The sequence below is a fragment of the Nycticebus coucang genome, chromosome 1 (assembly GCF_027406575.1).
Source record: "Nycticebus coucang isolate mNycCou1 chromosome 1, mNycCou1.pri, whole genome shotgun sequence".
NCBI classification, from domain to species: domain Eukaryota; kingdom Metazoa; phylum Chordata; class Mammalia; order Primates; family Lorisidae; genus Nycticebus; species Nycticebus coucang.
The window spans coordinates 117,172,832-117,189,507 of record NC_069780.1 but is presented as its reverse complement, the minus strand read 5'-3'; the positions used below and the strand labels follow the sequence as shown (position 1 = coordinate 117,189,507).

Below are 16,676 nucleotides of genomic sequence, written 5' to 3'. Positions count from 1 at the left end.
TTCTTTCAGGGAATGATCTGTTTTTGTTCTCCACTTCTCTTTTGAGCATTTGGGAGCGTTCAAAAGCTTTGTCTTCAATGTCAGAGATCCTTTCTTCTGCCTGCTCCATTCTGTTACTGAGGGATTCTACTGTGTCGCTCAGATCTTTGAGGGCTGCAAGTTCTTGCCTCAATGTGTCAAAATTGTTGGTGATTTTTGTTTTTGAATTCATTGAATTCTTGAGACAACTTGTGAATTGCTCCTTGAATTTCTAATTCCATCTTTACCTCCATTCTGTTAATCTTATTTGCAATCCAAATTCTGAATTCAATTTCTGACATCTCAGCCATTTGTTTATGAATGGGATCTTCTGTTGTGTCTCCTTTGTCATTCCTTGGGGGAGTTGATCTACTCTGATTATTCATGTTGCCAGAGTTTTTCCACTGATTCCGTCCCATGATTATTATTCACTGTTTAGGTAGAGAAGCTGGCAAGGTGAAATTGAATCGAGAGCTTCTGGAGTTGTAATTAATCACCCCTTTACCAAAAAACTGGGATTGGTGATTGAGGCTTTTCCCTTAGAGCTTTACAAAGTTCCCATTCAGTACTACAGTCTGAAACTCTGGGGAACTGCTTGGTGTGATGAGGTTAGATGGCTCTGATCTGTATTCATCCAGTCTCTGTCCAATTCTAGTGAATTTGGACTGAATTTGGCTTTGGACTGAAATCTCACCTATAGAGATATATAAGCAACTAAGACACCCCACACCCCCACAGGCGACAACTGGAAGGGGAGAATTTCACACTTCCATAACAACACAACCAGGGTACAACCTTGGTGGGTCCCTGGGTGATCAGCCCCAGTCAAGAGTTCCTAACCAATTGTCCTGGTCAACACAAATACCAATCAGGTAGGCGAGTTCATAAGATCTTCAGCATCTATACAGTGGGGTCTACTGGCAGCTTAAGTGTAACTCACTCAGGTGGTCTGTGGAGTCAGAAAGGCCCGCCCAGCAAAACAGTCCAGGAGGGCTGTTGCCTCTATCCTCACCTTGCACCTCTGTCACACCCAGGCACTGGTAGCCCCATTGGGCTGTGGCCTAGTTCCCTACAATGAGCAAATGCACCAGAGATTTGGGCCTGCTAAAGTCAATGCCTCGTTGACCAAGTGACCACACTCTGCCACCAGCTGGCTGGGGGAGTTGAAGTCTGATTACCTCGGGTGCTCAATGGAAACAGGGGACTCTTCCACCTGAGCTCATTCCAAAGAAGAGGTTAACAAGGCACCAAATGTTTTTCACCCTCAGAGACCATGCCTCTGCCCCAGCTGCTCTGCTCCTCTGGTATCCCTGCAATGCGAGGTCTAGCTCCCTTTGGCAGTCCACAGAATTGGGGAGGTGTCTCTCTGAAATTTGACCCCAGTGGGATCGCTTTGTTAATGCTGCTGCTAGGTGGAAGATGTCTCCATTCGGGTTCCCACACCTCAGTGGTTCCCAAGCCTCCACCTGTTGTATGGAGAAACAAGCTTCCACCCGCTGCTTAGTTGCTCTTTCTCAGAACCAAGCCAGATACCTTTCCCTCCCGTGTGCCTTTCTGCACTGTTACCAGATTCACAGGTACAGCATACCTGTGCTCCTTCAGAGTATGCAATGCCCAGTCTTAATAAAGATCAGCAAATGTTCTGTTCTCTGCAGGGTTTGGGCTTCTAGACCACCAGGCCAGGGGAAGGGTGGACTAGGAGTTCAAAGCAACAGCGAAAATATTTGTTCAACCTTCATGCCAGACAAGGAATGCCCAATCTCACAGCAGGGACTATCTGGAGAAGGAGCCCCAACTTCTAGCAACTCACTCCCGTAGGGTGATAGAAGAGGACCCCAGTTCACTGCTCACTAGTAGAGATCTCACAGCAAGCAAGCCGTCCCCTCCTCTTGGGGGAGGGGACAGACGTGCGTCCTCTTTGGGGTGGGTTCTGTACCTGAAATTTGTTTCCTTGGAGTTGCAGCTTGCCTTGCAGAGAAGATGTGCAATTATCTATCTCTTCTCAAGCTCAGCTCCCACCCATCAGCTTTGTTGGTTTCTTTCTGGCCGTTATCTCTCCCTCTGGACAGGAGCTTCTGTTGAAAGCTGGCTTCAGTTGGCTATCATCCCCCGCTCCTCTTTGCTCTTGTTGAATGTAAAAATTGAAGTTAGGGAAAATAGCCAACCTGAGGTTTTAGCAGGACACGAGGCACACTGAAATAAAACGAACAAACAAATAAAAAAAAAAATCTTTTGTTCCAGGAGAGCTGAGCTAAATGTCTTTACCGTCCACTATCTTGCACTGCCTTTTGCATAATTAATCAACTCATCTATCTATGGGGCTGTTTATGAACTGTGACAGGTTATAAAAAACCGGTTAGCTTTGTAAAACTTGAAATGTTAGTTCTCTAGTCACAAGACACTTGAAGTTCAGGGGTGGGGCAGTGGAGCAGGATAGAAGACCAGAAGAATTGTTAAGCTAAGCACTCCTAGAATGACTGGAGAAAAAGAGAGAACCCAGCCATACTTGGCACATGGGCGTTACCCAGAGTCATGGCTCAGGGAGCACAGCGAAGAGTTGGTGAGCTGGATACAGCCAGCGTATGATCTGGAGCAGTGGAAATCTGATGAATTGGGCAAGTGATTGTGACTGGGTGGTATTGGCTGGCTTCCCACAGAGGTGTGGGATGGGAGGAAGCCTTTCTGGAATTTTCAATTCTTGGGAAAATCTGCTCATTGAATGTAAAGCTTGGAAAAGTGAGCAGACTTGCACAGCATACATCAACCAGATCTGAATGCCAGTTTGAGGGGACTTGCCATAGGTTTGGTGGCTGGTGTGGCAGCAATACTGAGAAGGTCTCGTAGGCCAGTGGGCTGCCACTGTGGGAAGGTCGTGAGAAGGTCTTAGCAGTGGCCTAAAGCACGGGGGTCTTAGCAGGAGCCTACAGCTCTTAATCCCTCCTGCTGAGATCAGAACTCCACTCCTGGGACACACTGAAGGACTCTGCACCCCATGGGAACTGTAGTCAGGGGGCACTGTGAGACCTGCCCTGAAGGATTCTTGTGGGCTTTAAGATCCCAACTTGGCAGGGTCTGAATGCTGAGGAAACAATCAGGTGGTCACTGAAGGCAACTAAGTTAGGAATAAGGACCACAGAGGTCCTGGTTGTGTTGTCTCCTAAAAAACCCACCTTGCCACTTGGTGTCCTACAACATATTGCAACATACTGTCATCAAGAGCAAGGACTACTGTGTGAAACAAAGGAGGCAGTGAGAAGGAAAAAGGAGGACAAGGAGGTGAAGAAGAAGAAAGACACATGAGGAAGAACCAACAGAAAAATTCAGGCAACATGAAAAACCAAAACAGAGAAACTCCTCCAAGGGACCATGGGCAGCTACTGCAGAAGACTCCACTTATAAAGAATTAATGGACTTGACTGAAAGGGAATTTAAAATATGGATGATAAAGACAATAAAAGGACTGGATGAGAAAATGGAAAGACAGAACCTAAAGATGGATGAGAGATACGTAGAATATAGAAAGGATATGGCGGAGCTTAAGGAAATGAAGGAGACAATCAGGGAATGTAAAGATGCAGTGGAAAGTATTAAAAATAGGTTAGATCATGGAGAAGAAAGAACCTCAGAGCTAGAGGACAAAGTTTTCGAGTTAACCCAGGTAGATAAAGAGCTAGAGAAGAGACAGAAAGCAGAACTGGCACTTAAAGAACTATGAGACTCCATGAAGCATTCAAACATACAAATAATAAGGATTCTAAGGTGAAGAAGATTTTCCCAAAGGAATGGAAGCCCTACTGGATACTATCATAAACAAAACCTTCTCAAGTTTTACTAAAAACAATGCCAGGTGTCACTGAGAGTCTGAGGTTAGTCACTATGGATTTGAAGTGGCACCAACCTGCGTGTTAATGTGGGGGGTTTTCTCCCCCGTCGCTTCAGCCTAGATGTGAAGCAGACTGTGGGATTGATCCAGGTGAATTCATTCAGAGGATATGAATAGAGGAGGTTAAGGTGACAGGAAGAGTGTGGTTATCAGCAGGAAAGAAGGACCAGGAACTTGGCACATGGGTGTCAAGGCTAGGTAGAGTCACCACGCTTGTTGTATTGGCCTCAGCTCACCAAGACTGCCGAGTCTGGTGTGGTGCTGATGGACTGGATCTCAGTAGATTCTAGGTGGCAGAACAGAAAGGAGTGTGGAGCCTTGTGGCTGAGGGTCACTAGTTTCAGCACATTGTGTCTCACCAGGGGGTCTGCGGTGGCAGTGTTCAGTCTGAGAGTTGGGAGTGAAGATGTTAGAGCCTAGGGGAGAGATTAAAACACAAGTTTTTGACAAGCCGTGGCAGAGATGTGTGGGGCCAATACAAATTGAAGCCATTGGATAGGAAAGTTGGACACCAGGACGTAGAACCTGGGGGAGTGGGTAGATTAAAGATAGATCTTTGACGGCGCCAATTCAAGTGTGGTAGTTAAAATTATGGAAGTTTTTTTTTTTTTATTTTAGCTAAAGGAAAAAGTTGGCCTTTTCTTTCACTCTTTCTTTTACTTTCTCAAATTAAAGTTCTCTACTCCATTTCCGAGGTCAGACGGTCTTGACAAGGCATCTTTTAGATTCGTGATCTAATTATACATACTCTTTATCTATCATGACCCATAAACATTTAACATTTAGTGCATAAATCTTATCCTGATACCATAATATTCTCTACATTTTTCCGGGCAGGTTTCAGAGCCAGTTTATGTGTGTGTCACCTCATTGTTAGCGCTCCATTTCATGGACATGTTGGGCTCGTGAAAAGGTTGTATCAGATTCTCTGGGGGACTGGTTACAAATATAAATTCCTAGAACTTCCAACCCTCTCCCTGGGTAAGGAATCTGATTTAGTAAGTCTGGGGTGTAAGCTAGAAGTCTTTACTTTAAAACAAACTTCCAAGTGATTTCACCACACCCCGAGGCTTAGAAGCAATTTTACTGATTACAGGACCTTATTCTGCCTACGGGAGCTTTAAAAAATTGTTAAATGAATGAAGTTCACTAGCCAGAGCATGTTTTCTTACTGGGTAAATGGTTATATTTAACAATACTCCGATGGGTTAGAAAGGTGTGAGGTGAACTCTGGATGAAAATGTGGTTCTAGATGCATAGGTTTATGATATTCGTAAGTAAAACAGAACATTTCAGGTCAACAAGGACACCCTTTCCTCAATCTTCTTCTCCAACACTGATGTGATTAACACAGAAAAGTGCATTTTATACCCTTTATAGAAGAGTGTATGTTGGTATCTGTACGACAGCTTTCAAAAACCCACGTCACTTGCGTGATCCTTCAAGGAGGATCACGCAAGAAGATACAGAAAGTTATGTAAAAAAAAAAAAAATCATGACAGTTAACCATAAAGGAAGTGAAGGCACATTTTATTTACTGCTTCTGGGTTGGTAGAGTCATTGCTGTACTTGAAGAATAAAGTCCCAGTCCCATTGAAACAAATACACCGGTTAAGTGTGTGCAAATGGCAAGCGTGTGGTCTGCCATTTTAGCGGGCCCTTTGCTTTTCTGTTGTAGAAGCAAAACCATCCTTGACAGCTGCCCATACTTGTCAATACTGGCTCTTCACTGGTATCCTCAGCAAATCAATGGGCACAAATTTGAAGGAAAGGAAGGAGATTATATTCGAATTCCAGAGAGATTATTGGATGTCCCGGATGCAGTAATAATGGCTGAGAAAAGTACATGTAAATTAGTCCAGTTCACAGAGTATAGCAGCCAGCAGTGGTTTATAACTGGAAACAATCTTCATGCACTGAAAAATAAGGTAATCTATCATTTAAAAAGTTCTGTGTTTGGAATCTGAGGTTTTTTGTTTTTTTTTTTTTAGGAGAAACAATGCATTTTGCTTGAACAGATTTTTTTGTAAGTGCTACACATGGTGAACTATTATGAAATGTGTCCCATCTTTATGAACTATTTGTGGAATATTTAGTTTCAAAAGCAGTTGGAAATATTTCCTTCGTGTTCTATTGAGTAAAACGTATCTAAAAGTGGAGAAAGTAAAAAAGCATAGCTTTCACTAATGTAATACCTTATTGTATAATTAACTCCTGAGGAAGTCAGCCAGAGTCAAAGTGAATTGTCAGCTGAAGACTCGTGGGATGAAGTGCATAGGAAAGCCAAGCAGGCACCCTGCGTTCCTGAGTAAGCTGACGCTGACAGTGGGGGCTATAGTCACCACAAACACAAAGTGGAGCTCAGAATGGGAGACTTGGTCGTTACACTAATTGGAAAATGTCTTTAAGTTTTCTATTCCTTTTGACCTTACAGGTATTGTCTTTGAGTGTGAAAGGTCAGAGTCCACAACTCCTGACTAACAACAATGAGGTCCTCTACAGGATCTACGCTACGGAGTCTAGAATTGTTCCTCAGACGGCTTTGTGTCTCCTTTGGAATCAGGCTGCTGCAAGGTACTTACTAATTTTTAAAATCAGAATTTGGTCCTTCCCCATTCCAGGCCCACTGAGCCTAGTGTTTTATACCGAGCACAGATGGCGGCCTCAGGTGAGACCTCTGCAATGAATGAGGTGAAGCAGCTCAGGGAGTGGCCCAGCCTTTCTCTGATGGCAAATGCAGCCAACAATTTCATTATGTGTGGAGCACATTACTTACATCTTCGTTACTGATTCTTTCATCCCTGTGTTCTGCACAATGCAGATAACCTTCCTGAGCTCATCTATCAGTCCATCTGTTGGGTAGGAAAGGAAGTTTCTTCTTTTTGTCCCTCCCACCCCGCCTGGGCTTGTGGTTTCAGAGCTGATGCTCTGTGGCTAAAGGGAGCAATAGGATTTTTAATGCTGGTTCATAAATGGCATGGATTACATTTTCAGGTTAAAGCCCTGCACAGGAATGGGAAGAAAAGAGTTATTTTTTTCTTCAGAGTCTCCTCGGCCTAAGACCTAAGTTTCAGAACAGTGGCTGTCAGGTGGAGCCTCAGGGACAGACTGTGCTGGCTGGGAGAGTCTAGTGTCTGTGTTGGTCATTCAATTGCATTTATTGACTGAATTTCATTCACACAAACTAAAATATGAAATAGGTCTCATAGCTTAATTGGGTAACCAACTGTTGTTCAGAACACTGAAATTCTGATTAGTTTGTTTCTTTGTAGAAAAATAAATTCTATTGAGATCCCTAATGCCTGATGACAGATCTAAAATCTAATGTGTAGGTGTCTATAATCCTCAATGTGTCATTAATAATCATTGTTTCCAGCTTGAATCTGCACTGTGGGTTAGGAAGTTTTATGTCCTTAGAAAAGTAAAGAAATCAAGAGGCCCTGAATGGGAAGACACACATCCAGCCATCCCTGAGGACTGCCCAGAAGGCTTGGCCTGTGACGCTGGGTTTGCTAAAATCGTGACAAAATTTTGCTGCTAAATTAGCCAGACTTTATAGATAGAAATACTTGAAAGAAACTGGGAAAACATATACATAATATAAGTGACTCCAAAGTAGGAAAAAGATGACAAAGGAATCTTAGAAAAACAAACAAGTAATTTATACGGTTCAAAACACAAGGACCTGGGGGAAAAATTGCAAAGTGAACACCATGAAACCACAGTTTTGTTGATCTTTTGGGAGTTCTGAATGGTAGAGGAAGTGCCCTTCCTTAAAAACCTAGGGTGTGTTTAGTTCAGTTTAGGTAGGGACATTAGGCACTGCTGTGTTGGGAGGACCAGTTTCCAGAATGCTTTGTCAGGGCTGGTGTTATATCTTGTCCTGGACAAGATGTTCCCTTCTGTATTTCTTCTTGAAAATCTGGTTTGCTTAAGTTTCAAGTAAAGAACACTTAAGTTCAGCAAGTCATTTTTGTCTTTAAAAGCCGTACCTTAAGTATGGATGAAAGGAATAGTGACTATCGTGTTTTTGTCCTAGCTGGTTGTCTGACAGTCAGTTTTGCAAAGTGGTTGAGGACGCTTCAGACTACGTGGAATGTGCCTGCTCACACTTATCCGTGTACGCTGTCTATGCCGAGACCGACAGCTTGTCTTCATACAATGAAGCTTTTTTCTCTTCTGGATTTATATGTATCTCAGGTCAGTGACAGTATTTTTGAGTCAATAATTTTAAAATTTATGAGAATGAAAGTTTCCATGGTCCTATTGTATGTGCTAGATGTAGACATGCTGTGACATTCACAAGTCCTAGGAGAAAATAAACTTTCTTGTTCTCTGATCCATTAATGCACATAACAGATATCAGTGGGGGCACGTCTGTATGGAGGATGCAGTAAAGAATAAGATGTAGTTCCAGCCCATGAGGCATGTGCTGTACACAGCGTGGGACAGAGCCACACAGGAGAGGAAAGGCCATAGTGTCCAGGGCTGTGGTTTCCAGGGCAGGTGCTGCAGCTAGAAAGACTGTGTGAGATAATGCCTACAGAGACCCTTGTACTTTCTATAATGTAGGAGTTTTAAATAAGCCAAACACTGGGTTAAAAAAGAAGTCATCTGTCACATTCCACATGTAGGTCCCATTTGGGGCAATAATAGGAACTTATATTGTACAGTGTTAATGCCTGTCAAACCATTTACCTACAACTATAGAATTATTCTCATTTTCTGTATTCATCTTACGGTTGGGTATCTGAGAATTCCTTAATCTGTATTTCTATCCTTATGTCTACCCATTCTGTGCCCTGATTCACCTTCTGCAGCCATATCTGTTTCCTGAATGAGGCATCATGCAGAGAACTTTGTACAGGGTAATGGTCCAGACTACTGAGTTTAAATCCTGGTTCTGCCATTAGCTAGTTGTGAGACCTGGATCAAATAACTTAGTTTCTTTTATAACTCATTTTTCCCATCCATAGTATATGATTATTAACTGTATATCTAACAATATACTAACAAGGTAGTAGATATACTAACTCAGAAATTTTTAATATTCTACTGTAATAGGATGTTTTTTGTGTAAACGGGATTATCATTGAATGCACGTCTTTTCTATTTGGTATGCAGACAGTCCCCCTATCTATTAGGAAGTTTTTCTGGAGATAGAAGAAACTAATTACTGTTCTTTGTTCTAGTTGCTAAAATCTTTCCTATATAACTTCATTTTATATATTTATAAATTTTCATTAATATATCTTAATTCTGAACCTAACTTAGATTCAGAAGCAGAAGTTAATAATTACTTATTCCTAATAATATTTTTCATAAAGGATGATATTTCTTAATAGAGTATTTTAAGTTCAAAATCAGATGAGGTATCCTGTTTTACTTCAATGCTAATATATTTGAAAAGCAAAGAAATTTCATAGAATGATGAAATAAAGCCAAAAGATACAACATTAAAATAAAATTGAGATGTCATTTTGCAGGTTTCCATAGATTCAAATGTTGCTAAAACCCACAAAAAAAAAAAAAAAAAGAAATTCCTTGCTTGTTCTAAATACTGAACATGAAAACAAAGAGTTTTAAGAACTAAAGAGAGAATGTTATCCTTATTTTATAAATAACTAACAGGACTGTAAGTTGTTTCATGGGAGAATCATTAAGAAATACGCATGTATCCTTTCTGTAACTTACTCTAGAAAAGGCTACTTAGATTTGCTCATGTATTTGAGAATTGACACCTAAATGTTAGTATCTGTATTACTTTTGACTCTGAGTCATATTTGAAATTACTGAGGTGTTTATTTCCCACTCTGCCCATGTCATCTGTTATGTAAATGCACATTCTGTGGATAAGGAGACATTAAATCCTGTCTTTGTTCCTCAGACTCAGCTCGCCCCTCACAGATGGATGAATGCCTCTCTCTCTGATGGAACCCCAGGAAACAGAAAGAGAATTTTGCATATCTTTTATACATATGCTATAATTTAGATAGGTCACACAGCTTATCCCTCTGAATTTGAGAGCAGGTGACTAGTTCTTTTCATGAAATATGGTAATACACAGTGAGACAGGAATTTAATTTTTTTAGAAGAGTATATCTCTATCAATTTTGTAGTTTGCAGTTCTGTTTACGATACCAGAGCAGAACAACCAAAATTATCAAAGTGTATGAAATAGGTATAGAGGCCAGAAAAGTTTGCTAATTCTCAGCTGAAAAAGATCAAAGAAGAGTGTTTATTCCTGTGGCTTAAAATTGTAAACAGGTTTACCAATATGCTATAAAATTACTAAGGGCATTCCTTGAGTTTTGAAAATAGAAAGAGGGGGCCAGGAAAACATTACTGTGTGCATTAAAGTATGGCATAATAGAATTTATTGGAAAGATTACTTGGGAGAAATATAACTTAAAATGACTTCAGGGGATAATGCCATAATTTTGTAGTGTAATTATAAAGGACTTTCAGCATGATTTGAAGTACACATGAGTATTTGGAGGGTGACAAAGAAGCCTACTGCACTTTCCCATAACTTTTTTGATATTGGTATAGGATAATGATTCAAAACACAAGCCTTGGAGTGGATTATTAACAAACTATTGGTTTGCATTTATCCCAAGTTTGATTCTGAATACTCATTAAGTAATCTTTTTTTTTCTGAGACAGAGTCTCACTATGTTGCCCTTGGTAGAGTGCAGTGGCATCATAGCTCACAGCAGCCTCAAATTCTTGGGCTTAAGTGATTCTCTTGCCTCAGCCTCCCAAGCAGCTGGAACTATAGGTGCCCGCCACAACACCCGGCTATTTTTTTATTGCAGTTGTCATTGTTGTCCAGCAGGTCCTGGCTCAAACCTGCCTACCTCCGTGTATGTGGCTGGTGCCTTACTCACTGAGCCATGGGTGCAGACCCTGTGACCCCTGTAATTAAGATTACTTAAGTAATTAAGATTACTTAATGGGACTCTGTGTTATGACTGTGATTAGGTAATGAGACCCTGTGACAGTCATATTCCATTTCAGTTTCAGCATCAATGAATGACTAGATTATGTCTGATGCACTTGTGAGTCTCCTCTGTCTAAGTGAGTTTAAGCTGGGGTTAGAGCTGGGTTGCAGAACTCACATTTGTTTCACTTCTTTTTTATTTACTCATGGTCAGGAAATCCTTTAACCTGTTATCCAAATCAAAGTTTTCCTTTAAATGGCTATTAGTTTTATTTATTTTTTATAGACTGCTTAGTAGATAAATGCCAACACATTGTCAATTTAAAAATAAGTGCTAGCAAATAATTGTTTATAAATTGCTAAATCCTAATGCTGACAGGTGAAAGTAAATTAATACAATCTAGAGTTCTTTGAAGCATGATTATTTTTTGTTCAGTGTTTATTAAACTGCCAAGAATATCAGGTTGTGCCTTTTGTGTTTTACAAGCTGAGATTCTGATAGTTTTCAAAAAAACCAATAACTTTGCCAGATGCTACCCATTCATTTCAAAATTACTATTAAAAATAAAAGATATTTTATAAAATTTTGTGTCAAGTTCTTCCAAAAACATCAAGTTCATATTCCCTGTAATTGTTGTCTCAAGACAGCCATTGTGACTATTGAGCTGTGTATAGCAAAGCTTCATCCTGATTATCGAATGATAGTTATTGATGAGAAGAACAGGAAAAAATGTTTAAAACTTAACAAAGAATGGGTGAAGGGGTAACTGCGGATAACAGTGGAGTCAGAGTTTAGTTTTACTTCTGACTTGATAAAGATGTCGGATGTCTTTAGGCATGTTACATGCAAGGGTATTACTTAGGATGAAATTGGCTGCAAGTAACAGAAGGTAACTCCAAGATACCTTAAACAAGTAGATTTAGTTTTTAGGCTTTTTAATTCAGCCCCTTTATGGTGTCGGCCAGCACTCAGCTTCTTCTCATCTTTATCCTCAAAGCTTGTTCCCCCCAGTTTTGTGCATACATGGCCCTGCACTGGCTGCAGCAGCTCAAAGCGGAGCACTAACGATGTCCGGACTTGCCAAGGGAAGGGCACTTATTTGGGTCCAGTTTTAAGAGCAATGAGATCTTTCCTAAAAGCCACCCAGAGTGTTGGTCTCTCCTCATGTCTTTTGACCAGAACTTTTCATAAACCTGTCTCTGTGTGCGAGAGGATCCAGCTAGAAACTGAGACAAATATGGGGAGAGCAGTGAGTGTTTATCTTTTTGAATGTTGCCCAAAACAGTCCCTGACATGTAATAGTTTTAGTATCTATTAAAACTGTTACATGAATAAATAAATGAGTATACAATGTTGATCTGAGATTCTTCAATAATAAGATGTCTTTTTTGGCTGTGCATCAAACTCACACTGTCAAGTGTCAAACCATATCATTTTAGTCATTTTTCATGAAAATTCTTCTGAAATATGGTACACTCTCTTGCTTTCACTCAAACTAGTTTACACAGCACTCTCCAATGGAGCTTTCTGGGGTAATGGAAACGCTTTTCACGGTCCCATATGATAGCCGCTAGCTGCAGGTGGTTCTCGAGCCCTTGAAATATGGCTGACACACTGAAAAGGGGAAGTTTTAATTCCATTTCATTTTAATTAGTGAAAACTTAATTTAAATAGCCGCATCTGACCAGTAACTACTGTACTGAATAGCTGTAGCACCTGTTCACCTGGGTCCAGTCTCCCGGCAAGCACATCCCTCTGGAATTCATCTTCTCCCCTAACACACAGAACTCATGCACTCGAAGGGGCTTCACGCTACCTTTTGTTCCTACTAGGGATCTTTTCAGGGCTGGCCTGTGGCTTCTTAGTAGTAGTCGCCAAGAGGCCCTGTGCCGAGGAGAGAGATGCGGGAACCTGGAACCAATAGATGTGAGCAAGAAGTAGGAAAAGTGACAAGTACAGCTGACATTAAGTGGGAAAATCGGAAAAAGCTGATCTGAAAAGCTAACAGCTGATTGAATAGTGAAATAATGATAATTTGGATTTGTCTGCAGAGAAGGCAAATACATATACACAATTTATAAGTATGTTAGAGAAAATTTCATGGGAAATGTACTAACACTTGTCCTCTGAAGGGGTTAACCTCTGGTATTTAGAAATTATATCGCATTCTTAAGTGAAGCCCAGTAATTCGGATGTTTACTGGGTATTCATATTCAGACATTATATATGTTTATATATGTGCATACAAACATTTAAATATTGTAAAAGGAATCATTAGTCAAGTGTGATTACAGCAATGACTTTAGCCGTTCTTTAGAGTTTTTCATATCTAAATCAAATATTATCATGCTATTTTATTGGGGGCTATTTATCTTCCTCCTCTTTGAATCATATAGAGAATTCATTTGTATAAGTGAACTAATTAAATGATCTTTCCCAACTTTGGTCTGTAATCTATGTAATGCTAGGAAAAAAAAGGGTAAAGGAAAATTATTTAATTAGTTGCTTGTTTTGTCTACATAGTTACCAAGAAGTCAAGTTTCAAAACACTATTTAGAGTATACCTTGAAGTAATACCAGGAATTGTTATACTTACTTTATTTTTTGATCATTTTATGGTTATAGCAGTTTATGCTTTGTGTATATTTATATTAAGAAATTTAGACCAAAAAAAATATTTTTTTTTTATTGTTTGTGATTCATTGAGGGTACAAAGACTTAGGTTACACTGGTTGTGTTTGTTAGGTAGAGTTCCTCTTGTACCTGTAGCTTACCCCCAAGAGGTGTGCCCTACACTGTGATCCGCTCCCTGCTCCTCCCCTCTCCCCACCTTGTATTAGATCAAAAACCAAAAAATTTCTACAATTGCTTCTTAAAAACTGACTTGTAGATTTAAAGCATATATGCTAAATATAGCTATTTAATTTCAGATAAGAAAATAAAAGATAAATATTTAGTTTACAATGTTTTAGAAACCTGGTAAGTGAAGTATTTATTTCTTTAGATCTTGGGTATTTAATATCCAGACCAAAAACCAGGAGTTTCCCTAGGCTAAGACTCACCTTGCTTGAGGTTGTTAGCAAAATTCTTCTCCACCAAATAAAAAAGTACATCTAGATACCCATGATACATTATGGTGATAGGCTTAGAGACTAATAGAATCTAGCGATTTTCGTGCCACTGACTTTGAATCCTGGGCTGCCACCAGGTGTCATGGTATTTTAAGTGAATGTTAATATATTTAATGAAATATTTCTAAACTAGTGAAGTTTAACTATACTAAATTTGAAACGGGTAAAATGGGGGCATCATCACACTAAGGGAAAAGGTTACAAATAAGCTCTTCTTGTTAACTAGAAAAAACAGTTGACTTGTCTGTTTCTCCTTTGTTCTTCACTAATCCCCTGGCCTCACATTGTTGTTATTTACCACAATAAAGTTATAGTAAAGTGCACATTTGTCTTCATGTGGCTTATAATGAAAAAACACATGCCACGGCCTTCTTTAAAGTTAGTATATTGCACGTACACACACATTCACACATTCAACCCAGGCTTTGAACTTAAGCTGGCTTTCATCATCCCAGGGAATTCAAAGTACGTATTAGTTGAGTTCTGGGCGTCAGCTCCAGTATCATTACAACTACCTAAGTCAAGGTGCAACATAGACCCAGCTCTACAGTTTCTGAAGATACACTGTGTACCTGTGTGGGTGGATCTTGGAGGCAGCCCCAGGACCTGCACACCTGTTCTAGAACACTCCATCGCAGCCTGCCTAAAAACAGATTGCTCCAGATTTCTTGGACAAATGTCTAAGCTGAAAGCCTTGACTAATATGAAGCCTCCCTTCCTGTGGGGAGCTTTGTTTACCTTATTAAAATGTAAAAATGTAATTAAAAGCTCCCCCCTAAAAAATCATGAGAGTCATTTCTGAACAGAAAATGAGTCTGGAGACCCCATGTGGCACTTTGCCAGTGCCCAGTCCATCTGTGCCAATGTGGGGTGTGCTCTGACTTTGTTCCACAGCTTCAGAAGAAAACAAAATGCTAATTGAGTGCAGTGTCTCCTGTTTGTCCAAGAGGTAACTGAGATAATTAAATGAGGTAGTGTGTGCAAATACGCCAAAAAGCAGGAGACACAGGCCTGTCATTATGTTTCAGGAATTCTCAGGCAAAATAACCCTACTGAGGTAGTAAAAGGCTTAATGAAAAAGCAAATCAAACACAATTGTCAAACACAGCACATTTAAAATGTAAAAGGCAGAAAATACTTTTAAATATGTGTATGCTCTGTCTTTAAAACCTAGCATAAAAGAAAATTTGCAAGATAAAAAATGAGTGCTGAGGTTCCAACCACCCTCTTGAAGTTGGCTAAATAGGTGGAGTCAAGTAGACTTAAAGATAATAAGAATGATTTTCTTCCACCATTTAGAAATTTAGATATTTAGGTTGAAAGTCACTGGGAAGGAAAGAGCACGTTTGTTCCTGGTTTGGGCACCCAGTAGCGTAAATGATCTAACTACCGCTGATGTAGTTACATAACTGTTCCTAGTAGACAAAAGGGGGTAATTACCAAACCGGAGTTTGAGGTATACCATTCACAATTTTATGCCTGAAAAATTCTTTTCACTTCTCTAAGTATCTCTATTTTGTCTACCCACCTGTTCTTAAAAATTAGATGGGAGATGGATTTCTTTTTTTCAAACTGTAAACCTACAGATGTAAACATGACAAACCATCTGCTCAATAAAATTATTAATCTGTTCAATTTGTGATTTCCTGTTAGCAGAGAAGTGCACATATAGATATTTCAAAATTAAAGTTATCTGGGCTAAACTGATAAATGTGAATGAAGATTTTATATGTCATACAAAATGTAGTAGATTAAAATTGCAAAGCAGTCTTTTCTAGAAGTATTGTGCATAGACAGGCCCCAGGCCTTGTGTGCTATCCCAGAAGTTTTCGCTCTTCATGAATGATAAAACCCTTCTGTGGGCTTTTTATTCCTGCAGGTCTTTGCTTGGCTGTTCTGTCCCATATCTTCTGTGCCAGGTGCTCCATGTTTGCAGCTAAACTTCTGACTCACATGATGGCGGCCAGCTTAGGTACACAGGTAGGAGAGGCCTGGCATTTCTGATTTATCATGAGATGTTTGCATGTCTTCTTTGATCCTTGAGTGAAGTTTAACCTCACCTTAACTGCAGTGCAGGAAGATGGGAGAAGGAGAGTGGTATGAGGAAATCAGGATATCAAGCCTGAAATGAATATTTTGTGAACTTGTTTTTACAAAAAAGTACCTTAATATCATTTGCAGGAAAACATGTTCTTACAGGAAGCATCCTATTGTCAACTAATGTATGTTAAACATATTACTTATTTACATGTATATTTAAAGTATATTAATACTTAATCTCTTTAAAATATGCTATATTATAAATTTATATGGAGGATTTTAAGATATTTAATTTAATATAATGGCATGCAATTTGATAGAACATTCTCTTTTGAAAACCCATTCAATAGTCTATGGTGGAATGGGTGTGAAAACCATTCAGTTCATTCACATGCAGTTTAAAGCCTTCAGTTTAAAGTACCGTGTAAGGCACAGAAGTCGGATGAAAGATGAAATTAAATGAATTTTATATCCACAATGTGTTCACAGTCTAGAAAATGCATAGAAGTAATTATAATCCAGTGTGATGTGTGAACAGACTGCTTATAAACTACTGTGATACAGATGAATACAGATGAGGACTTAATTCATTTCTCTGTGAAGGTCAAGGAAGTCTTCATGGAGGAGGTGGTATCTGAGCTGAGAGTCAAATGGGTAAAA

The 16,676-nt window shown here is 39.7% G+C and overlaps 1 protein-coding gene across 1 annotated transcript in view; it reads left to right on the top strand.

The window, feature by feature from the left end:
- ADGRV1 (adhesion G protein-coupled receptor V1) overlaps positions 1-16,676 on the top strand; it is a 669,001-nt gene that overhangs the window by 325,372 nt on the left and 326,953 nt on the right. The window contains exons 80-83 of the mRNA XM_053586729.1: positions 5,580-5,829; positions 6,336-6,475; positions 7,941-8,101; positions 15,856-15,956. Coding sequence (XP_053442704.1) covers positions 5,580-5,829; positions 6,336-6,475; positions 7,941-8,101; positions 15,856-15,956 — 652 coding nt within the window. The remainder of the gene's footprint in view (positions 1-5,579; positions 5,830-6,335; positions 6,476-7,940; positions 8,102-15,855; positions 15,957-16,676) is intronic.